The 24,602-nt window shown below is 35.2% G+C and overlaps 1 protein-coding gene across 2 annotated transcripts in view; it reads left to right on the top strand.

Annotated features, from left to right (window-relative positions):
* RNF19A (ring finger protein 19A, RBR E3 ubiquitin protein ligase) overlaps positions 1-24,602 on the top strand; it is a 57,724-nt gene that overhangs the window by 22,000 nt on the left and 11,122 nt on the right. Inside the window, exons 1-5 of one of the 2 annotated variants that reach the window (XM_043601472.1) lie at positions 1,243-1,362; positions 2,738-3,505; positions 16,985-17,193; positions 22,063-22,207; positions 23,204-23,366. In XM_043601472.1, the coding sequence (XP_043457407.1) occupies positions 2,832-3,505; positions 16,985-17,193; positions 22,063-22,207; positions 23,204-23,366 (1,191 nt within the window). In that variant the 5' untranslated portion in view covers positions 1,243-1,362; positions 2,738-2,831. Of the gene's footprint in view, positions 1-1,242; positions 1,363-2,737; positions 3,506-16,984; positions 17,194-22,062; positions 22,208-23,203; positions 23,367-24,602 lie in introns of those variants that run through there. The other variant, XM_043601473.1, reaches the window with a different exon arrangement.

Here is a 24,602-nt window from a genome sequence, read left to right as displayed (position 1 = left end):
TTGTGTATTTGCACAATATTTTAGGATTTCCTAAATATGATGAACACATGTTCCAGTTTGCCCCTGTTATCCTAGTTTAAATATTAAGAGTGCTTCTATTCACTCTTACAAAATTCTCTTTTGGATAAAAAATTATATGGCTATCAAGTTCTTAAAGTATATATTTTGAAAAATTTCCCAGGTGATCCTGATTAAGTACCATTGGTTTACTGTTTTAAATGATAAATTCTTAGGATATGTTCCCCAAGATAGATTCCCTCTGTACTGTTCTATGATAAATATATTGCACTGTGGAGTACAGAAGGCATTTTCAGACGCAAGATAAAATAACATACAAAGAAGAAGATATGCAGAAAATTTTGGTAAAACCTACTCTTAAACCCTGTATTTTCCTCAGAATTAGCAGAGAATGCTGCAAATAATGGTAAAATAAAAATTGATGGACAAGAATAAAGTTCATCTGAGTGAAATGTTTTTCTATATTTTATGTTGGGAAATCAGTGTGACTTTCTCAAGGATATGTGTTGATATCATCTCAGGAAGCTTCTTTATTTTTTTTTACAGTCATTCAATAAAGTATATTAAACATGATTTGTAGGTCAGTGATTTATCACAAAGAGAACATATATTTGTAACCACTACGTATGTCAAAGTTCCCTTTGTGCCTCCCCACAAAGGGTAGCTATAATCCTGACTTCTATCATCATATTAGCTCTGCTTGTTTTTGAAGTTTATTTAAGTAGAATTATACATACAGTATGCCTTCTTTTGTGTGAGATTTATTCTTGTTTTGTGTGAAGCTGTATTTTGTTCATTTTCACTGATTTCTAATATACTAGAATGTGAATATATCACAACTTATTCTACTGTTGGAAGTGTGGTTTGCATCTAGTATTTTGGTTTACTATAGCTAATGCTATTAGTATTGTTATGTATATCTTTTGATGTGTGTATGCATTCATTTTTTTGTGCAGTTATTTCTAGTAGTATAATTGAGTGATAGAGTTATCTATATGTTCAAATTTGCTAGATACCGTTAAACAGTTTTCCAAAGTAGTTGTGCCATTTTGCACTCCCACCAGCAATCCACATCTTTGCTAATAATTTTTTTTTATTTTAATGTTTGTTTGTTTGTTTATTTATTTATTTATTTTGAGAGAAAGAGGCAGAGAGAGGGGGAGACAGAATTCCAAACGGGCTTTGCGCCATCAATGCAGAGCCCATTATGGGGCTAGAACCCATGAACCATGAGATTATGACCTGAGCTGAAATCAAGAGTCGGATGCTTAACTGACTGAGCCACCCAGGCACCCTTTTGCTAATACTTGGAAATGTCAGTCTGAATTTTAGCCATCCTACTGGGTGTGTATCTCAACATGGCTTTAATATTCACCTCCTTGATGACAAATGATGTTGACACTGTTCATATCCTTCTGTGAAGTTTCTGTTAAGTCCCTTGCCCATTTTTCTTTTTTATAATTTTATTTTGAGAGAGAGCATGCATATGCACACCAGCAGGGGAGGTGCAGAGAGAGGAGAGAGAGAGACTCCCAAGCAGGCTCCTCACTGTCAGCATGGAGCCTGATATGGGGCTCCAACTCATGAACCATGAGATTATGACCTGAGCCAAAATCAAGTCAGAGCCTTAACCAAATGAGCTACCCAGGCACACATTCTCCATTTTTCTTCTTAATTATCTGTTTTGACTTATTGATTTGTAAGTATTCTTTCCATATTCTGGGTACTGATCCTTTATTATATGTGGCAAATGTGTAGTCCCACTCCCTTAATACTACCTTTTGAGTTTATTACACTCCACAGTTTGTCAGTCTTTTCTTTTATGGTTAGTACTTTTCTGTTGAAGAAATCTTTTCACTGAAATATTGTCTTCTATTGACTTCTAGAAACTTTGCAGTTTTACTTTTCATGCTTAGATGTGTGAACCAAGTGGAATTGAGACTTTTTTTCTGGACTGTCTGCTATTGGTCTTTGTATCCAGCCTTGTGTGATGTAACCACTATGTCATCTTAATTACTGTAACTTTAAAAGTCATTACATCTGGCAGGGTAAGAGCATGCACACACACACACACACACACACACACACTTTGCTCTTCAAGAGTGTATAAGCTATACTTAATCCTTTGTATTTGTGTGAATATGTTATTGTCAGTTCACAAAAACTCTGAAAAGCATTGGGGAATCATGAGGTCTGAGTGAAAATGATGAAAATTTTTTTATCAGATTTCAAAAATGACAAGGTCAGCTCAAATCTAGAGTTTTTAATCAAGATTAAAGAATATACTTTTTTTTAACATTCATTCTATATTACATTCTTGTGTAGACTTCTCACTAAATTGGCCTTATTAAAAAAAACAATGTAATGATTAAATAACATACTGGCTAGGGGCGCCTGGGTGGCGCAGTCGGTTGAGCGTCCGACTTCAGCCAGGTCACGATCTCGCGGTCCGTGAGTTCGAGCCCCGCGTCGGGCTCTGGGCTGATGGCTCAGAGCCTGGAGCCTGTTTCCAATTCTGTGTCTCCCTCTCTCTCTGCCCCTCCCCCGTTCATGCTCTGTCTCTCTCTGTCCCAAAAATAAATAAAAAACGTTGAAAAAAAATTAAAAAATAAATAACATACTGGCTTGAAATTTTATAGTAAAGTTGTAAGTTTATTAAGAAAAACATGCAGACTAAGAATACAGTAAAATGATATTGGTGTTGTGTTTTGTTTTTCAGAACATCTATGATTACCATCTTCTGTAAGTCCAGCTGTTTCAAGAATTCACCGAAGGAACCAAGTAGGATTTTCTTACATCATGACTTAATCTGAATGCAAGAACAAGAAATAGGTTTTATCTCTAAATATAATGAAGGGCTGTGTGTAAACACAGACCCTGACTCAATTCTAATGAGCATTTTAGACATGAGTTTACATCGGCAAATGGGTTCAGATCGTGATCTTCAGTCTTCTGCCTCATCTGTGAGCTTGCCTTCAGTGAAAAAGGCACCCAAAAAGAGAAGAATTTCAATAGGCTCTCTGTTTCGGAGAAAAAAGGATAACAAACGTAAATCAAGGGAGCTAAATGGCGGGGTGGATGGAATTGCGAGCATTGAAAGTATACATTCTGAAATGTGTACTGATAAGAACTCCATTTTCTCTACAAATACCTCCTCTGACAATGGATTAACTTCTCTCAGCAAACAACTTGGAGACTTTATAGAGTGCCCTTTGTGCCTTCTGCGGCATTCTAAGGACAGATTTCCTGAGATAATGACTTGTCATCATAGATCTTGTGTGGATTGCTTACGACAATATCTAAGGATAGAAATATCTGAAAGTAGAGTTAATATCAGTTGCCCAGAATGTACTGAACGGTTTAATCCCCATGATATTCGCTTGATATTAAGTGATGATGTCTTGATGGAAAAATATGAAGAATTTATGCTTAGACGGTGGCTTGTTGCAGATCCTGATTGTAGGTGGTGTCCGGCTCCAGATTGTGGGTAAGATTTTGTTTGTTTTTTCTTTAATATTTTTTCTGTGGATAAAACAAGAATTAGCTATTACTCAAAAATCCTAACATGTCAGGTAATTCATTCATTCAGTAAGACAAACATGCATTTGAGTACATACCATGTGCCAGGCACAGTGTTTTGATGCTAATGGCAAGAATCTTCTCTTACTCATTTTTATATTGTATCTCTTCACATACTCACTTAAGAGTATTTTCAGAAGAAAAGGATAAGATGATAGAATACTAGGATCTAGTTGTGGGCAAAGTTGATTTTCCCCATTCATTTGGAAAAACGGTTATTTTGGTAGAACAGATGAAATGATCAGGGATTTTGTTTGCTTTCATGCGGGGGGTGGATTTCGGTTGTATAAACTCAACTGATCCTTTTGAAACATGCACATGATACCTTAATGTGTGCCATAGTGTCATGTGTACATGTTGGTATTACGTCAGTATTGCTAGTCTCAAGATCTAGAGGTTATATAATACTTCAGTTGCCTCAAGTTTTTAATTACAAGTACCACTTTCTCAACGTTGATAATAATTTTGCTTCAGTATTTCATTATGTTTAACAGCATTTTCTTTTTATAGAGCATTTACTGTGTACAGTTGCTATAACTAGGAATAAGCAGTCATATGTGGTTTTTTTTTTTTTTTCCAACGTTTATTTATTTTTGGGACAGAGAGAGACAGAGCATGAACGGGGGAGGGGCAGAGAGAGAGGGAGACACAGAATCAGAAACAGGCTCCAGGCTCTGAGCCATCAACCCAGAGCCTGACGCGGGGCTCGAACTCACGGACCGTGAGATCGTGACCTGGCTGAAGTCGGACGCTTAACCGACTGCGCCACCCAGGCGCCCCAAGCAGTCATATGTTTTTTAAGAAGAACAAAAGCTGTAAATACCGGATGTTATTTAGCATACCATTAGTAAACCAGAGATTGTAAGTAAGAGTTGGGGAAAACCCAGAACTTCCAAGATTATCTGGGTATAATCAGAGATGAGGGTGGAATGTGAGTTTAAGTTCTCAGATGAAGTTTCAGGATTTATTGTCTGAATCGAATCTATTATTGAAAGCTTGTTGAGTAGCAAATTTTCAGATTACATTTAGCCTGTATTCCATATTTTTTTTTATTTTTTAAATTTTATTTAAATCCAAGTTAGTTAACCTATAGTGTACTAATGGCTTCAGGAGTAGAATTTAGTGATTTATCACTTATATATAACACCCAGGGCTCATCCCAACAAGTGCCCTCCTTAATGCCCATCACCCATTTAGCCCATCCTCCCACCCCACACCTCTCCAGCAACCCTCAGTTTGTTCTCTGTATTTAAGTCTCTTATGGTTTGCCTTCCTCTGTGTTTTTGTCTTAATTTTCCATCCCTTCCCCTGTTCATCTGTTTTGTTTCTTAAATTCCACATATGTGCGAAACCATATACTGTCTTCTCTGACTGACTTCACTTAGCATAATATGTTCTTGTTCCATGAATGTTGTTGCAAATGGCAAGATTTCATTCTTTTTGATCTTTGAGTAAAATTTCATTGTATATGTATACCACATCTTCTTTATTCATCAGTCAATTGCATTCCATAATTTTAAATGAGAAAAGTAATGATATGTTGCCAGCCTGTGCAAATCACAGCCAGTTTTCCCAGTTATAACTAGCACTTAACTGTCTACCAAGGATTTCAGTGTAATACAAAGCATTAAAAATATTACCTAATTATTGAACATTTTATGAACTTATTAGTTGTGTGAAGGACTCAGAAATACTATTATCAGATTTGAACTATGCTCCCCTCTACTGCAGGGAGCTTGTACTAGAATATAAATAATAAAATGTTATGTTAAAGATAACTATCTAAACCGGGCCAAGGTTGGCTGTGCTTCCAGGTATATGACAGAAGCAAACTCTGAGATCCATGAAGAATTAAACTCTCAAGAAAAAGATGGGAAGAAAATAGGGATAATGAACAATACCTTTAAATAACTTGAACAGGAGGCTTTATCCTGTGAGAAGAACAGCTTGGATACAGTTGTATCACTTGGTCCCCTGGACTCCTGTGCAGTTTCACGGTGCAAGTGTGCACGTTCATTAGATCTTAAGTTGGACAGCAAATGTTAGGTTATAAAAACATTTTTACACATCATTATAGCAAATACTTCCATAGCAAGACTTCAAATAGTGAGGAATATGCCTATATATTGTGTTTTGTCTGGAGAAAGAATATGGTTTTTTATCTTTCATGGAACCTCAGGGTAAGAAGTGCTTCACAAGTTCTTTCAAGCATTTAATAGATTTAAGAGAAAAAGTCTGAAAGTGATAGAATAAGTTAAAAGGCTTACGTGTCAGAATCTGTGGCCCTAAGAGATTGAGACCATAAATCCTGGGCACAAACTTTCTGGTCAGTAAATAGGTATATTCTCTGGTGCTGGGTTGACTGATCATGTGGTCCAAATAGATATCAATTGTATCAACCTAATAGAACACAATAGAAGGGCTGACACAGATTCTTGTTTATATAAGAACTTGATTTTAGGGGAAACATAAACTGGGAAAGGATTGATTTTTCAACATACAGAATTGTGAAAATTAGCTCTTTGAGGGGAAAAAAATAGATCGTCATCACATGTAATAACACCAAAACAAAATCAAAACAGGTTACAAAAGAAAGTTTTATAAATAAAAGGAAAAAATTGAACCAAAAGAAAACATATGTCTAAGAGTAGCTCACCTACTGCCATTATTATTATTATTATTATTACTATTATTAAAATTGAATACACATTTACCCTGTAACTTAAAAGATCCACTCCTAGTGAAATACCTTGAAAAAACTCTTGTGTACCAGGAGACATTTTGTTAGGGGACATATTTAAGAAGGTTCGTAATAGCAAACAAGAAAAAAATTGTTCATTAAAAGCAAAATGGATGAATTATATTGAGTTTCATGGTTACCAATTGAAAAGGAAGATGTGAATTTGAAGGGGCAATCAAGGGGCTTCTAAAGCCACTGATAACTGAGGTAACCTTGGGTTCTGATTTCCCTCAGTGGTTTCAGTTTACACTTACTGTACTGGTGTAATTTTTAATAGCATCACCGCTCTGACATGTTCCAGTTTAGGTTGTTAATTATATGATCACTCTACTGATACTTTTCTTAGTTTGTGTGGTAGATACAGGGGTATTCATTTATAAGTCCTTTTTGTATGTGTGACATTTTTCAGTAAAATTTAAAAATATTTCATACTTTGGGTTATTTTCGCCCATTTTCTTCTCATTGAGACTTCATTGTTAAAAAAGTAAAATGGCTTAATATTCTAAATATTTTGGAGAAATTAAATGTTAACTCAAGTATAAATATCATAAAATAATAGAAACAACTACTTTAATAGATTCTGTTATTAGGAAAACAACCACTTGATTGTTATATAAGTTTAACAAAGAATTGGCCTTGATTAAATTGACTATAAGTTAACTTTGGGTTGGTGGTTGTTAGTATTTTACCCACAAAGGACAAAGAAAACATGTCAACATAACTTTTAAGTATGTATTTTCATTTACATTTGATTTATGCTGTCTCTCAAGATTAAGAGCATATTTTATATACTTGATTACACTGTAGGCTTTTATGGTTGCATTATGTAGAAAATGTCATCCAGTAACCTAAAATGTATATGTATACTTTGAAAACATAGAGGGGCACTTGGGTGGCTCAGTTGGTTAAGTGTCTGACTTCAGCTCAGATCATGATCTCGTGGGTTCATGAGTTTGAGTCCCACATCTGCCTCTGTACTGACAGCTCAGAGCCTAGAGCCTGCTTCACATTCTGTGTTTCCCTCTTTCTCTGCCCCTCCCCTGCTCGTGCGTGCGGGTGCACACGCTCGCTCTCTCTCAAAAGTAGATAAACATAAAAAAACTTGAAAACATAGAATACTACATAAACTCTCATTAAAAGTTTCATTTTTACTTAGCATGAGCATATACAGATCTGATTTTGAATCTCTGTCCTATTGTGTTAAGAATTGGGATAGATCTTTAATTTTATTATTAGCATAATTCCTAGCACACAACAACTATTTTATAGCTCTTATTTATCATTCCTCATGTCCATTTCTTAAGTTTTGCTGTAAATTTTTTTAAGTCAGACAGCTACTCAAATATTTAATGCATCTGTGTGCCAGGTAGTAGAGATTTAATAATGAACAAAACCCAAAAATCCCTGCCCTCTCAGAACTTACTAAAATCTTTGGATCCACAGAAGGACTTTTTTTTTTTTATGTTTTATTTATTTTTGAGAGAGAGTGCACACACAAGAGCAGGGGATGCATAGAGAGAGAGGGAGACAGAGTCCCCAGCAGACCCTGTACTGTCAGCGCAGAGCTCGATGCAGGGCTCAAACTCACAAACTGCGAGATCATGACCTAAGCTGAAATCAAGAGTTGGTCGCTTAACCGACTGAGCCATCAGGTGCCCCAGGACATTTTTTAACTTAAAATCCATTTATTATTTAAATCTGGCGTTAAGAATACTGGTAAATATCTGATTGTCAGTAAGTCATAGAAATATTTAGGCAACTAGGACCATTGGCACATATATAGTATTTAATACCTTTCATTGTGCAACACACTTGAAAGGCTTTTTTCTAGAAATGCTGTTTGTGAAGTTATGAATTTTTTCTTTTGCATTTGACATTTATCAATATAACCCTTTTGTGTGTCTAACGTTAATTTTATTTAAACATGTAGTTTAACACACTTTGAGAAATACTGCCCTGAGCTCAGAGCATAAAGAAAACTTGACCTGGTTTCTATTTGAGATCTCTCAGGGTTTCTGACCTAATATTCTTTCCACTCTTCTGAGGGCCAGGACAGATGAAGCTTGTTTAAAAGATAGTATTTCTAAAAACTCCTCTTGAGAAGGAGCCAAACCTGTGTGCTATGATTTAACCAGGATGAAGTTAGCCAGACTGCTTCTAGAACATGCAGTCTGTACAGGTTCAGAGAAAAATCTGACCGTGGCTAAGAAGTGTTCGGGTGAGGGGCACTTAGGAAGGAAAGCATAAAACCTGTGTTGAGTAAAAATATCTGATTACCTTCTGCCCAGGAGGCCTGGTTTATACATTGTAGGCACATAGCAAAAAGTGAGCATATCAGTTTTGGTCATCACTTGTTTCAGTGCCACCCTTCTACCAGCACAAATTATCCCTGTTATCTCAGGTGAGTGCTTCTGACTTTGATGGGGAGCTTTGAATACATAGGAACATTTATTATAGAAGAATATGATTAATGATTTAATAATGTCTGTGAGCCCCTCAAGGGCAAAAATATATATGTGTGTGTGTGTGTGTGTGTGTGTGTGTGTGTGTGTGTGTGTGTGTATATATATATATATATATATATATATTTGATTTTTCTTTGTAACCATTGGTTAACCCCATGCTCAACAAAGAGTTGTTGAATGAACCAATCTTACTATATGCCACAAACATAAATCATCTATCTTAAGAACCATCAATAAAACACTTTAAAGCAATGTGATCAGCTATAATCAGGTTTGTGTAGTGTCAAACTGGCCGATATTTAAATTATTCTATATAATTATTGTGGTGGAGGATACTGTTCATAAACTTAAATGGAGCTATAGCAACTAAACAATATTTTAAACTCAAATTTTAATATTTAAATATTTTAAATTTAGTTAATATCTATATAACTCTTATTTCCATCCTACAAAAAGGTTTTAGCCATAACTTGGTCATCTTTTGGGACACCTGGGTGGCTCAGACATTAAGTATCCAACTTCAGCTCAGGTCATCATCTCACGGTCCATAGGTTCGAGCCCCGCATCAGGCTCTGTGCTGACAACTCAGAGCCTGGAGCCTGCTTTGGATTCTGTGTCTCCCTGTCTCTATGTCCCTCCCCCACTTGTGCTTTCTCTCTGTCTCTCAAAAGTAAATAAATAAACATTAAAAAAATAAAAAATAACTTGACCATCTTTTGACATGCTGGAAATGCTTTTGTAGGCTGACCTTTTAGAAATTTTATACAGAGAACAGATCCAACTTTTATTTTCTCCAGAGGAAACAAGTACATGTGACTTAGAAAACAGCAGGTTTTGTGTATAGGGAACCATCATGAGTAAACCATGTTTCAGTGGAAGTTGTAATTCATAACTAGTGGTAAGTTGTATCTGTTAGAATAGACATTCATGAAAGTATTCTGGGAGTTTGAAAGTACCTTGAGCTGAGAGTTTGCTCTTTTTTAAATTATTCTTCCTAACCATAAAATTGATCTAGATAGATTTTAATGCTATGTAATTCAGTATAAACTTCTGCTATACCAGACATTGTTATGATACTAAGATTTTTGATGGAGTTTTAAGGGAATCAATAAAAACGTTCCCTCAAACCTTCATTCGGAACCAAGTTGATATGACAGGAGACATGTCAGCTCTCTCTACTAATTAGTTAACTAAAGAATGTGGCTTTAGATGTGCAGCCAGAATAGCTTGCTTACACTTCACTCCTAAATAAGACTGACTTCTCCAAATAGTCTGGGCAGTTCTCAACAACTGTAAGCCTCCCCGGGAGCATGTAGTGGAAAGCACAACAGAATTCGTCCTCTGTAGGAAGTAAGCAGCTTCTGAAAGAGGGAACCAGGAGATGAGCCTCACATTACCTAAACACTCTCCCAAATATATTAAGCAAGTTACTCCTTTTCCATAAAATAATAGTAACTTTTAGCAAGTGGAAACATGAGCCTGTTGATTTTGATACAAAATTTTACTTTTCCCCTTATCTGGATCAAATAGTTTGGGTATTTGTGATTATGTTTTCTTTGTTCTCTAAAGGTTGTGTTAAAATTTACTTTTGGGGCAAAAAATGTATCTTTGATTCCTAGATAATCGTTCTTCTTTTTTCTCATTTTTTAATATTTTTATTGGGGACTATTATATCTTTCTTAGGATTACATTTCATGTGAAATATATCTGTTGTTCTTTTTACTTGTTCCTTTATGAGGAATTTGCTGTAGACAGACTATACTATCCTAGCTGGTATCCCTACTTCCTAAGTGTGATCATTAGTGTAATTTGTAGAACTCTAGTAGTGCGAAACTCTACCAGGAAATAGACATCATGGTGAAATAAATTCTGGAAATCACTGTCTACTGATCATTGATATGTTAAAAAAATTTTTTTAGAAAATCCTAGGATTAACAAAGAAAAAAAATGAAAAAGTAATTCTGCTTAGCATTTTCCTAACTTGACCATTGAGTACTTGTTAGTATAGACCTCCTGTTAGCAATTCAGTGAACAGAAAATATTTCTGGAAAGACTGCCCTGTTTGAATCCCTTTGCACCTTTCCCGTTTCTTCCTATCCCTTCACTCCTGCTAAATAGGGAGGCTTAAACATTTTAAGTAGGGGGGTGCCTGGGTGGCTCATTCAGTAAAGCGTCCAACTCTTGATTTCAGCTCGTCATGATCCCCTGGGTTTGTGAGTTCAAGTTCCACATCTGGCTCTGCACTCACAGTGCAGATCCTGCTTGGGATATTCATTCTCTCTCTCTCTCTCTCTCTCTCTCTGCCCCTCTCCCCCTTTCCCCTGCTTGCATGCTTGCTCTCTCTTGCTCTCTCAAAATGGGTGAATAAACTTAAAAACATTTTAAGTAGAAAGAATAGAGATGGAAAGTAAGACTTGAGTTAAATAATGGATTGTAGAAGGAAATGGAGTATCTTTTAAACCAAGATGTGAATACTGTTCAAGCCAAAGATGTTTAGTTAACTAGTATTATTCACTTGTCTCTGACATCTGAGGGTGTTCTTTTCCCACATAACACTTAATGCATCAGAGCAGAGAGACTCCTGAAATTTTTCTTTAAAGGAAGCATTTTATATTTAGTTTTACCATTGGCTTCCATTATAATTTGAGAGCTGTTTTCCAATGGAAAAAAAGTTCAGCTCCCACACAATGAAAATCATCTTCAAAAGGCCTAACATTTTGCTTTCAAAAACGTGTGAATGCTAGGTACATTTAATTCTTGCTGCATTATAGAATGTGCCTAACAAAGTTATTATTAGGACTGAATATGTATGAACACGAACACTTATATAGTAAGTACTCAATAACTGTTAACATAAGAAAAAAACTGGTAGACTGCCTTAACTTTTAATCAAAATATACATTCATGAAAACAGAATTAGGAAAAATAAACTTATTTTTCTTTGTGATTTGAACAGATTGAATGGGACGTGAATGTTTAGTTCTGGAATTGGATTTCTTAGCTTTTCCTTTAAAAAAATATACTGAGAAGTAGCATAAAACAAGTTTGATATACTTTTTCTTATTACTTTATCTCTAATATTTGAGTACATACGTGCTATGAACATATTCTTTCCCCCTATCTCCCTCCTTTCTCCCCACCTCTTTCTCTCCTCTCTCTCTCGCTCTCCCTGTATAACCACACACATGGTTTTATTTATGTATCACAACTCTTTTTAGTATTATATCCTAATTTTTGAGATGCATCTAACCTACATTTTCAACAAATGCCAAATGACCAGATGTCAAATTAATATTGCTCCAAGGCAAAAGTCAAATATCACTAATTATGGTGTGATGAGCTTAGAGGATACAAAAGTAAATATAAAATTTTATATTTAAAAATTAAAAAAATTTTTGTAATGTTTATTTTATTTTCGAGAGAGAGAGAGAGAGCGCGCGAGCACGTAAGCAGGAGAGAAGCAGAGAGGGAGGGAGACACAGAATCCGAAGCAGGCTCCAGGCTCTGGGCTGTCAGCACAGAGCCTGATGCAGGCTTGAACCCATGAACTGTGAGATCATGGCCTGAGCCTAAGTCAGGCACTCAACCGACTGAGCCACCCAGGTGTCCCTAAAAATTTTTTTTTAATGTTTATTTATTTTTGAGAGAGACATGGCACGAATGGGAGAGGGGCAGAGAGAGAGGGAGACAGAATCTGAAGCAGGTTCCAGGCTCTGCGCTGTCAGCACAGAGCCCAACTCGGGCCTTGAACTCACGAGCTGTGGGATCATGACCAGAGTCGGATGTTCAGCTAACTGAGCCACCCAAGTGCCCCAATATAAAATTTTATTTAAAAAAATAATTTAAAAAATAATCAAATGTTAAGTGTTTGACATCATACTGTAGGATACTAGTCTACATGTCAGCTGTTTAGTTTGCTCCTGATAATTATACTGCATATTTAAAAAATTCTAAGTAGAGATATTCAATACTTATAAGCAGTTATTTTCAACAAGGTTAAGTCTTTAGACTCAAAACTGTAAGGAATTTTCATCTTAAAGCAATTTATGAAGCTGTTTGAAGTTTGATTATTGAGAATAAAATGCATTTTGAGATCTCAGTTTTCTTGCCATACCCTTTTGTGTTTTCATGGATATTGTATCGGATTTTGGAAATTCTCATGTCATGAAATTTTATTTTACTTTGTTTTTTAAATGTTTATTTTTGAGAGACAGCACATGTGAAATTAGGGGAAGGGCAGAGAGGACAGGGTAGGGGACAAAGGATCCGAAGCAGGCTCTGTGCTGACAGCAGAAAGCCTGATGTGGGGCTCGAACTCATGAACCGTGAGATTCACCAGCTGAGCCAAAGTTGGTTGCTTAACTGGCTGAGCCACCCATACACTGCATCTTGTCATGAAATTTTAAAATGGCAAAGTTGACATTCTGTTTTTCATTCTTCTTGTCAAAATGTGAAGAATTCTCTAATAAGGACTTTTTCTTAAAAGATTCATAGCTTAAATCATTAAAAAGTATGTCAACTCTTAAAGGTTTATTTAGTGATATAGTAGTATACTGAACAACTTTCAACCGAGGTTAGAATTACGATATAACCTAATTTCTTTTTTAAATTTAATTTTATTTATTTTAGAGTGCAAGCAGGGGAGAGGGGCAGAAGGAGAGAGAAGGAGAGTGAATCTTAAGCAGGCTGTATGTTCAGTGTGGAGTCCAACACCAGGCTTGATCCCACAACTGTGAGATAATGACCTATGCTGAAATCAAGAGTCAGATGCTTAACCGAGTGAGCCACCCAGGCGCCCTGATATAACCTAATTTCTGTTCATCTACCTCATATATTTTTTATAAATACTTATTTACTCAAAAAGGCTATATTCTTCCTAAATTCTGTTATAGCACTCTCAATGTTCATATTAACTGTAAATCTGTTTCCCTATTTAATTGTTTGAAAGTTCTTTAGTTTGTATTTAAATTTGGCTTTCACAGTCATCACTAATAATTATTGCATTTTATTTTTCCAACATTATGTACATTTATACTTAAGTTGTCCAGTAAAATTTCACCATATAAAGCCATAAGATTTTTATTCTGTCTAGAATGCCTACTAATGGTTATTTTACAATGAATATTCAGATACTAATAATCCAAAATGACATACATTATTTATATTGCTGTAGAAAGGATAGTAACTTGTATGATCACATGGTCATTAATCAAACACAGGTGCAGAGATACTAGAAATATCACTGAAATGGTGAATTGCTTATTTGGCATTCTAAAGATCAAGGCTAAAGCTGAAGTTGATTTTGGGTGACTACTGAGCCTAAGCCAAACTTCTTGAGTCCCTGTTATATTTTTGGGAAAACTTAGTTGTAGGGAGATGATGTAATTTACATGAAACTATTCAGTAATAGGGGGTAGAAGTGGAATTTGGACCAGGTAACCTAAATTTTTCTTCTGCCTTTATAATTGTGACTGGCCTTAAAAAACAGTCAGTCTTAGCATCATTGTCCCCTGCATACACACAGAGATTTCCCTGTGTCCCTTTTCTTCCTTCCTTCAAGAAAAGCTAGGTTAGAAAAGAGTTTTAGAAGAGAAGGTCATTTCCTTTTCAGTGAAATTACTACCTTAAAGACTGCTTAGGGTTATAATTTGTAGAAGAGAAAGTGTAGAGTCTTTGAGGACTTTTTTCTTTTTATTGAGAATGCAATGAATAAGCCCTCAGGAAATTAAACTTTGCTAAATTACCTGACGCTGATACATAAATTACCTTTGAGTTAGTCATGCTTGGACATATTTATGATAGATAGTGGTTATTGCAGAATTGGTCTATCAAAAATAAAATGGAATTTAAGTTGTAAAATTTAAGTTTAAAGGGTAAGATATAAGATATTAAGGAAGCAAAGGGTCCAAAAGTGGAGGAACTTCTTGACTATTAAAACTTTACAATTTTGTAGACTATTTTGAAATTTAATAAAAATCTCAGTGACAGTTACTGTTTAAATTTTACTGCCAATAACAAAAGGAACCCTGGAAACTCCCCTAAGTTTCCAGGCAAAAGGAAATGTTTGATATTTACAAAGCTTCTTATTTTTTTTTTAATTTTTTTTAACATTTATTTATTTTTGAGACAGAGAGCATGAACAGGGGAGGGTCAGAGAAAGAAGGAGACACAGAATCTGAAACAGGCTCCGGGCTCTGAGCTGTCAGCACAGAGCCCGATGCGGGGCTCGAACCCACGGACCGCGAGATCATGACCTGAGCCGAAGTCGGACGCCCAACCGACTGAACCACCCAGGCGCCCCAAAAGCTTCTTATATATAAATAAGATTTGTTTGTGTCTCTTTCAAAGAGAACCAGAATCCCCTAAACATTTTTTATTGTAAACTTTTATTGAGATAATTATAGATTCATGTGTAATTATAAGAAATAATAGAGAAATCCTGTGTATCCTTCACAGTTTGCCCCAGTGGTACCATTTTACAAAGTTATAAGACAACATCACAACCAGGATATTGGCATTGATATAATCTACCAATCTTAAATTCCCCCCCGTTTTACTTGTACTTACTGGTGTGTGTATGTATATTTAGTCATATACCTGTTGTTCTTTTATAAACACATCCACCTGTATCACACCCTGTTGGCTCCTCTACCCCATCCCTTAACCTGTGGCCACCTCTAGTCAGTTTTCCATTTCTAAAACTTTGTCATTTCAGAAATGTATAAATGGAATCATACAGTATATATAACTTTGAGAGGGACTTTTTTCATTCAGCATAATTCCCCAGAGATTTATGAGAGTTGTTAAGTGTATCAGTAGTTTCTTTTTGTTCTCCAGTAGCAGTCCATGGTATATATGCACCCCAGTTTGTTTAACCATTGATTGACCTGTTGAAGAATGACATCTAAACTGTTTCTGGTTTTTGGCTGTTACAAATAAAGCTGCTATAGACATTTGTGTACTTGTTTGAACATAAGTTTTCATTTTTCTGGGATAAATGTCCAAGAGTGCCCAGAATTTATTTTAAATAAGAAATTATTAAAGTGCCAAAAATATCGGGGGGTGCTCAGTCGGTTAAGCATCTGACTTCGGCTCAGGTCATGATCTCACGGCTCATGGGTTCAAGCTCATGTCAGGCCCTGTGCTGACAGTTCAGAGCCTGGAGCCTGCTTTAGATTCTATATCTCCTTCTCAGCCCTCCCCTGCTCACGTGCGCGCTCACTCTGTCCGTCTCTCTCTCTCAAAAATAAACATGAAAGTGACAAAAATATTAACTTAGAGAATAGGTATTGGGGCAAGTCATGAATCTACTATTCTCAGTCTTTTATCTTAAGTGGAAAAAAATTTGTTTTGCTTGAGAATTCAAGTTTATGTACTTTTTGGTAGGACATCGGCACCAAAGAGCACTTTCAGCATGTGCCTTAGAAACATTAATATGAGAATTTATGCATAAATACTAGATAATCACAAAACTTATGAATTGGCAGTTTGCCATTCACTTATAGGTATAGCTCATTCACAGTCATATTTTAAATAGGTTATATTTTTGTTTTTCTGATTTTCAAAGTAACAAGTAATTATAAAAATCAGAAATGTATAGGGGTGCCTATAGGGCTTAGTCGGTTAAGTGTCCAACTTTAGCTCAGGTCATGATGTCACAAGTCGTGAGTTTGAGCCCCACATGGGGCTCTGTGCTGACAGCTCAGAGTGTGAAGCCTGCTTTGGATTCTGTGTCTCCCTCTCTCTCTGCCCCTCCCCTGCGTAAAAATAAATAAACATTAAAAAAAATTTTTAAGTCAGAAATGTATAAATATATAAAACAGAAAATTAGAACTCTAATACCAGCAAAATGGCTGTCAAGATTTTTGGTGTATTTCCTTCTAGTGTTTTCTGTGTGCATATTATACTAATTTAATAGAATTTTTATAAAATTGGGATTAAGTTAACTATATAGTTTGCCATCTTAGTTAACAATGGAACTTTAAAAATGTTTTGAACCATTTGTATGTCTTCATTTATGAATTGTTCACTTTCCCCCCCTTTTATATTGATGAGATAGAGTTTATGACTATTTGGTCATGCATAAATAGAAAACAGGAATAGCACTGAAGTTGGCTAATTGTTTTACTTAATATTTCTTCTTTTATGTCACATTTTAAATCGTTTTTATTCTTCTTTGAAGATACGCTGTGATAGCATTTGGATGTGCTAGCTGTCCAAAATTAACTTGTGGGCGAGAAGGCTGTGGAACAGAGTTTTGCTACCACTGTAAACAAATTTGGCACCCCAATCAGACCTGTGATGCTGCTCGGCAAGAGAGAGCCCAGAGTTTACGTCTGAGAACTATACGTTCTTCATCCATTAGTTATAGTCAAGAATCTGGAGCAGCAGGTACTTATGTCTAACTTTTCTAATAAGATACTTGACACATACAGAGCACTATAGTTATCTTAATAAAAACTGCAGCATTCAGTTCCTGTTATTACCTTTTCTCCCTTCAGTTTTTGAAAGTGTTTAATGTGTTGGCATTTCTGTCTCAGAAGCACTCAATCTTTGCTGTGGAAGAAAATGGTACTGAGGTTGGAAAGATTTTATTGTAAAAAAGTGAAGTGCCGTGATGATTTGCATAACTGATAGCTAAGGATGTCTGAAATTGTAATTTATAAAGGTGTATTATGCAAAGCTTAGCAAAGATTTTTAATAAAATATTAAGTTTGAATATATTACCTTTAGATTATTTCTAATTGTGTAAATATCACAAAGTTACAGGTTTAAAATGGTATTTATTTTTTGAATTCTTTCATTTACATGTTTTGTGAAATACTACATCTTTTATTTACAGATGTCTCTTCTAATTTTGTGATCAAGGATTCAAATCATACCTTAGTGGGGAGGACACTAAGAATTTTGTGTCTTCGGCTAAGAATTTAAAAATTACCTGGGGATATGTACACGAACAATGTATGCATCTTCTAAATCTCAAAAATTTAAAAAAAACATTTTTTTTAATGTTTATTTTTGAGGGAGAGAGAGCATGAGTGAGGGAGGGGCAGAGAGAGAGGGAGACACAGAATCCAAAGCAGGCTCCACACTCTGAGCTGTCAGCACAGAGCCTGACGTTTTGAGCGGGGCTCGAACTCACGAACCATGAGATCATTTACCTGAGCTGAAGTTGGATGCTTAATGGACTGAGCCACCCAGGCGCCCCTAAAAAATTTTTCTGAATCTCTTAATGTTCTTTGAGTAAAAATTCCAAAAATTAGTATTTCCCATTTACAAAATTTCATTGTTTATTGGGATTTTTAGGAAAAATACTTTTAGAAAAATAGTTTTTTTTAGAAAAATACTTTTCTCACTAATTATAAAATGGAAAAACTTGGAAAGTACAGAAATTTGTCAAGAAAATGATTTACATTCCTACCAGCAGTGTATTATTGAGATAGTCATATACTTAATGCTATCAGAGAAAAGTCTTATTCAGTAGTTAAAGTTGAATTTTAAATTAAACATTTAAAATGATATAAACTTGAAAGTCAACATTTAATATTTTATATAATGTACACAGATTTTCATGCTTGTTTGCTGATTGACTTGTTTCTGCTTACTCTCCTGAAGATTTGGGGTGGAACTCAAAGGTATTAATAATGAATTGTAGGTGTGGGTCCAGAAGCAATTCAGAGAGGACCTGATATATGTAAACTGTACCCTGTAGAGTCCGCTGTAGCCATTGAATGGTCCACTTGGAAATGATATTCCTCTTTTTTAAATGTAGGGATGGGTGTTTATTGGTTATAGGACACATGACATACTGAGTCACAGACTTGACCCTGGAATCAGTGTCTCTGGATATGAATTGTAGCTTCTCTGCTAATTCTCTGTGCAACCCTGAGCAAGTTGTCTCAGCTATAAAATGAAGATATTAATAATACTTATGTCTATAAGGTTGAAACATTTCCTGACACATAGTAGGTGCTCTGGCTGTTAGAGGTGGAGAAACTAGAGAAACCAGTCACCTGCTAGAGATTTGCATTTGTTATTGATTTTAAAATAAACATCATGATTTAGTCATCCAAATAAATGTTGATCTTACAGTATTCACCATGGGGGATTTTATGTTGTTTTTTTTTCAGCAGTGCTACCCTGGAACACCTTATTGGTCATAACCTTTAGATACTAATACAGCCACTTAAACTATCTTCTTAATGTCAGTTCGATTTTTGGAAATGACCAGAAGTTCCTTTGGAGCTAAGTTTAACCACTAGAATATCATACCAAGTTGAATCACCAGTTTGGGATATATCCAAAGTAAAATGTGACTGTCTGATCATGGGAATAATTTTTTTTTTTGAAGTTTATTTATTTTGAGAGAGAGGTAGTGCAAGGGAGGGAGGGGCAGAGAGAATTTCAAGCAGGGATCTCTCAAGGGAGAGAGAGAATCTCAAGCAGGCTGTGCACTGTTAGTGCAGAGCCCAATGTGGGTCACGAAGTCACAAGCCATGAGACACATGACCGGAGTCAAAATCAAGAATTGGTTGCATAACCGACTGAACCACCCAGGTGCTCTCGAGAGTGATTTTCTTTATATTAAGTTGCTTTGAAAGTAATTATGAAAGAAAAACTTCCCAAATGATTTGAGCCAAATAGTAGCATTGTTGGAATAAATATAGCCTCCCAAGGTGATTATTTTAAAAAGTTCATTTGGAATTTTTCCACATTTCAAAAATCTTATAATTCTGAAAATTTAAGTACATGCCTTTTTACTTTCAGTGCTCTAAAAATCAGAACTCTCAGGACAAATGTTTATGTGATAGTTTCTTTTGATATAATCTATAAACTTGAACTTGGCTGCTCATTGACTGGCGGGGGGAAGAGGGAAGGAAACTACCATCTGAAATGGTTTTATTAATTCCCATTATTCCAGATATCTTGGTATTTTTTGTCTCCCATTATCATGATTCTTTGAAAAATTGGCTGTACTTTTAAAGATTGCTTGACATAACGATAATAATCAGTTGACTGTTCCTTATGAGTGAGTTGAAGATACGTAAGAGTGCTGTATTGTGATTATATTTGTCTTTAAACTGTGACAGTATTGCATCTACATGAGACACTTCCTTATAGCTACTAGGGAGTTTATGCACTTGGAGTTCACATTTTAAATAACTATATTTTTCACTTTTGTTACTGTATTTTCCCCCTTTATTAAAAATACATTTAATTGGGGGCGCCTGGGTGGCGCAGTCGGTTGAGCGTCCGACTTCAGCCAGGTCACGATCTCGCGGTCCGTGAGTTCGAGCCCCGCGTCAGGCTCTGGGCTGATGGCTCAGAGCCTGGAGCCTGTTTCCGATTCTGTGTCTCCCTCTCTCTCTGCCCCTCCCCCGTTTATGCTCTGTCTCTCTCTGTCCCAAAAATAAATAAACGTTGAAAAAAAAAAATTTATAAAAAAAAAAAAATACATTTAATTGGTTTTCCACTCCCCTATCTACTACTGTCCCCTGTGTACTATTCCCTAATGCTACCACCCCAAGAGATAACCACTGTTAACATTTTGTTGTAAGTCCTTACAGGTACTATGGTGGGGGGTGGGAACATTTTTAAACAAATTTTGAGATTTGACAAATTTGACAAATTGTATAGTGTTTTGTAACCTGTTATTTTTTTTCTTAATATGACAGTAGGCCAGCCCATATTTTAACAGCAAATAGAAATATGATTTAAAAAAAAAAACACAAAACTTTGTCAAACCCACCTTAAATACAAACAGGAAACTTCTAACATAAAGCAGCTGTGGTTTAATTGATGCTCAGGGAATGGGGCATCAGTTGACCATCTAATCAGTAAAATAGCTCTATTTAGGATTTTTGCATTTTGAGAGAAAAATATGTACACAGTGAATTTTTTTCTAATTTGTTTTAAGAAAAGAGACAAAGACAAAACAGCCTTTTGTAGATAAGTACACAGTGAAAACATGCACATCTATAAGGAGACCTCACAAAAAATCCCTTATGGTGTTCATTCTCTAACATGTAATCTAAGCGTATTAAAAGGCTGTTTTGTGTTTTTAGAACATAAGAATGAATGAGGATGTCCCCTTTCATTTTGTTCTGAATGTATTAGAGCCAAAGTCGAGTGTCTTTACTCCCACCTCTAATTGAGATATTTACTACTTGAGTATACTCTGGAATGAGGAAGTTTATCAATTAATATGCCAGTTAAGCAGATAGTATTAGTATTTCTTTAATTTGATGTACTAGACATTATATCACCTATAAAAGCTAGCTTTTTAAAATTTATGCTCCAGTGTTAAAAATATTTTAATGCAGACTTTATGTCCTTTGGATCATTGAAATCATGACTTACGGATATTTTTAATTTTTATATTCTTGATCTGGCTGCATAGAGTTACCAGTTTGCTCAAAATTGTTTGAATTGTTAAAATACTAATTGTGAGCATTGATGAGTTCTTAAGTTAAAAACCAGCTTTGGCTCTTAAAGAAGCAGTAAGGAAAGCTGAATTCACTGTAAAATATGACCATAAAACTTTTAGAAAGGAAACTAGAATATAGTTTAATGCTTATCATGTAAGAAAATGTAACAAATACTTGAATTCAATGGCTAGTACCATGCATATCTTTTCTTAACTGTGTATAGTTAGAAAATATACCTCACTACTAATAATAGAAAATAATTTACTGGTTGCTCTTAGATGCCAAAGTTCAAAATAATTGTGTAATTTGAGATAACTTGTATTCTATGTTAGTGATTCCAAAAGTTATGTACCATTTGATTTTAACTTAGCACCTGTGTGCATTGTAACCATATTACTGTGCATTATCCAGAAACAGCATTTGAATAAATGAATAAAAAAAAGGACAAAGATAACTATTCTGTAGTGTAAAGAATATCTACATTTTAATAAAGTAGAGATGGTTAGAAAAGTTTCAGAATATCAAGTGCCACTCAGAGAAGACAGCTATGAGGTAGGAACAAAGACAAACTTTATGTAGTTTGCAGTTTGCCCAGGGCTGTCCTTGGTTCTCCTTTCTCTTTTTATTATTTTGTCACTGTTTGTTCTCATTGTTCTGTGTTTGAAAATGTTTACAATTTGAAAATTTAATATAAAGTATGTTCCTTTCTTCAGTTAACAATCTGATATGTTAAGATTTTTTTGGCATTGCTGCAATTGATTATCTACTAAAATTGTTATTTTTAGACCAGTTTTATGTACTAAACAAACAGGTCTCTCTGTTTTCCTGATAGCTGATGATATAAAGCCATGTCCACGATGTGCTGCTTATATAATAAAGATGAATGATGGGAGCTGTAATCACATGACATGTGCTGTCTGTGGTTGTGAGTTTTGTTGGTTATGTATGAAAGAAATCTCAGATTTACATTATTTAAGGTAAGTTTATAGTAGGAGCTAGCTATTTAGTCTGTGGCCATACCATCCTGAATACGCCCAATCATGTCTGATATGGGAAGCTAAGCAGGATCAGGCCTGGTTAGTACTTGGGTGGGAAGGGAAAAGGAGCTATTTATATCTAAATATAATTTTATATTGTAAAAGAATTTGAAACTGTATTATCCTAAGCATTTTTAAACTTGGTGCTTATAAGATTCTTAGAGGGATGTGTTTTATTTCAGTTACATAAATTTAAATGGAACCAAATTATTGTGCTTGTCATTTGGGATTAGTCAAAAATAGGAAACCTAGATTTCTTCTTTTTTTGTGTTTGTTTTTTTTTTTTTTTTTAACTAGAAAGCTAGTATTTTATACCCCCATGTAATTATGCTAGGTCATAAATAATTCCACTTAATTTTCTCATATATAAATTTCCTCATTTATTCCACAAAGTGAGCTTAATATAATCAGATAATTGTATGCCTAAAACAGGGATAGAAATAAGCATGTTTGCATTAATTTACTCTTCAAAAACTAACATTTTCCGGCTAATGGAGAACTAGGGATAAATATTTAACCTGAATTCTAGTTATCAGTATTCTTTAAAAAAAAAAATTTTTTTAATGTTTATTTTTGAGAGCTAGAGAGAGACACAGAGTGTGAGCAGGGTAGGGGCAGAGAGTGGGGAGACAGAATCTGAAGCAGGCTCCAGGCTCCGAGCTGTCAGCACAGAACCGTGAGATCATGATCTGAGCCAAAGTCTGACGCTTAACCGACTGAGCCACTCAGGTGCCCCTATCAGTATCCTTTTAAAATAATTTATGGTGATTCTTAACACTGATTTTTTTTTTTTTTGGCTTTTAATGAACCTAGAATTCAAAGAAAGGGAAAAAAACCTCATTCCTAAGTATGAAAATTCTTTTAGAGTCATTTCTTTAATGTACTGTAGTCATTATTATGTTTTACAGTGGTTACAGTTATAATTTTTTTCATTAGTCCATCAGGTTGTACTTTTTGGGGGAAGAAACCCTGGAGCCGAAAGAAGAAGATATTGTGGCAGCTGGGGACACTTGTTGGTGCTCCTGTAGGAATTGCTTTAATAGCTGGCATTGCTATCCCTGCAATGATTATTGGCATTCCTGTCTATGTGGGCCGTAAGGTAAAATGCTTGATTCCTTATTAGTTTAATATCTTATTCTAAATCTTTAGGATTAAGGTTGATGATTTTTGTTTTGCCTTTTATTTGTTTTGAAAGATCATTTTTAGTATTTTCAGTATAAAACTACTTTATTTTTCATAAAATAATAAATTTTCAGCATTCAGCAAACTCATACGAATGCATAGAAAGTAGACTTGCTTTGGGGCACCTGGGCGGCTCAGTCAGTTGAACATCTGACTTCAGCTAGGTCGTGAACTTGCAGTTCATGAGTTCGAGCCAGAGCCTGGACCCTGCTTTGGATTCTGTGTCTCCCTCTCTGTTCCTCCTTTGCTCACACTCTGTCTATCTCTCTCTCTCTAAAATAAATGAAGATTAAAAATTTTTTTTTAAAAAGTAGACTTGCTTTGAAATTACCTGAATCTGAAAAGTTGAGTACATTTGTATTGTAAACCTTTCTAACTTTAAGTGTAAAGTATTGAAGGACACACCTGATATTTTTTGCATGGATGTATATCCTTGTAAAGTCAGGTCTAGAAAAAGTTAATGGCTAAAAAACACATGCCCTCAAGGCAAAGAATAATTAGCCAGTTCCTGAATTATTTTGAACTTTAGTTCAAAGCTTTTATTTTCTTAGATTACTGCTATTACTAAATATGCTGTTTTGTAGATTATTAGAATCTTTTGAAGGTCCAAACACCAATAATTACCAGTGAGTGGCCTGTGAATGATGAATTATATTTCATTAGCTATTCAATAATTCTTTTTTGAAAAGTTAAAGGGATAATTTGTGAAGTGGCTAAGAAGTCACTTAGTGGCTAATAGAAAATCAGAATTGAGAAGTAACTATAGAAGGTATCTAATTGCAGAATAGAGCAGAGGCATATAGCCCTTACTGTGTGCTGGGTGTTTTACGTACTTTGACTCCTTTTAAACTCACAGAAATTTATGTGTTAGAATATTGAGGTTTAGGAAAGTTTGAGTTACACAAACGGAAGCAGAGCTAGGATGTAAACACAGATACATTCTTTTTTATTTTTATTTATTTATTTAAAAAAAAAATTTTTTTTTTCAACGTTTATTTATTTTTGGGACAGAGAGAGACAGAGCATGAATGGGGGAGGGGCAGAGAGAGAGGGAGACACAGAATTGGAAACAGGCTCCAGGCTCTGACGCGGGGCTCGAACTCACGGACCACGAGATCGTGACCTGGCTGAAGTTGGCCGCTTAACCAACTGC

The sequence above is a fragment of the Prionailurus bengalensis genome, chromosome F2 (genome assembly GCF_016509475.1).
Source record: "Prionailurus bengalensis isolate Pbe53 chromosome F2, Fcat_Pben_1.1_paternal_pri, whole genome shotgun sequence".
NCBI classification, from domain to species: domain Eukaryota; kingdom Metazoa; phylum Chordata; class Mammalia; order Carnivora; family Felidae; genus Prionailurus; species Prionailurus bengalensis.
This window is presented reverse-complemented; position numbering and strand designations above follow the sequence as displayed.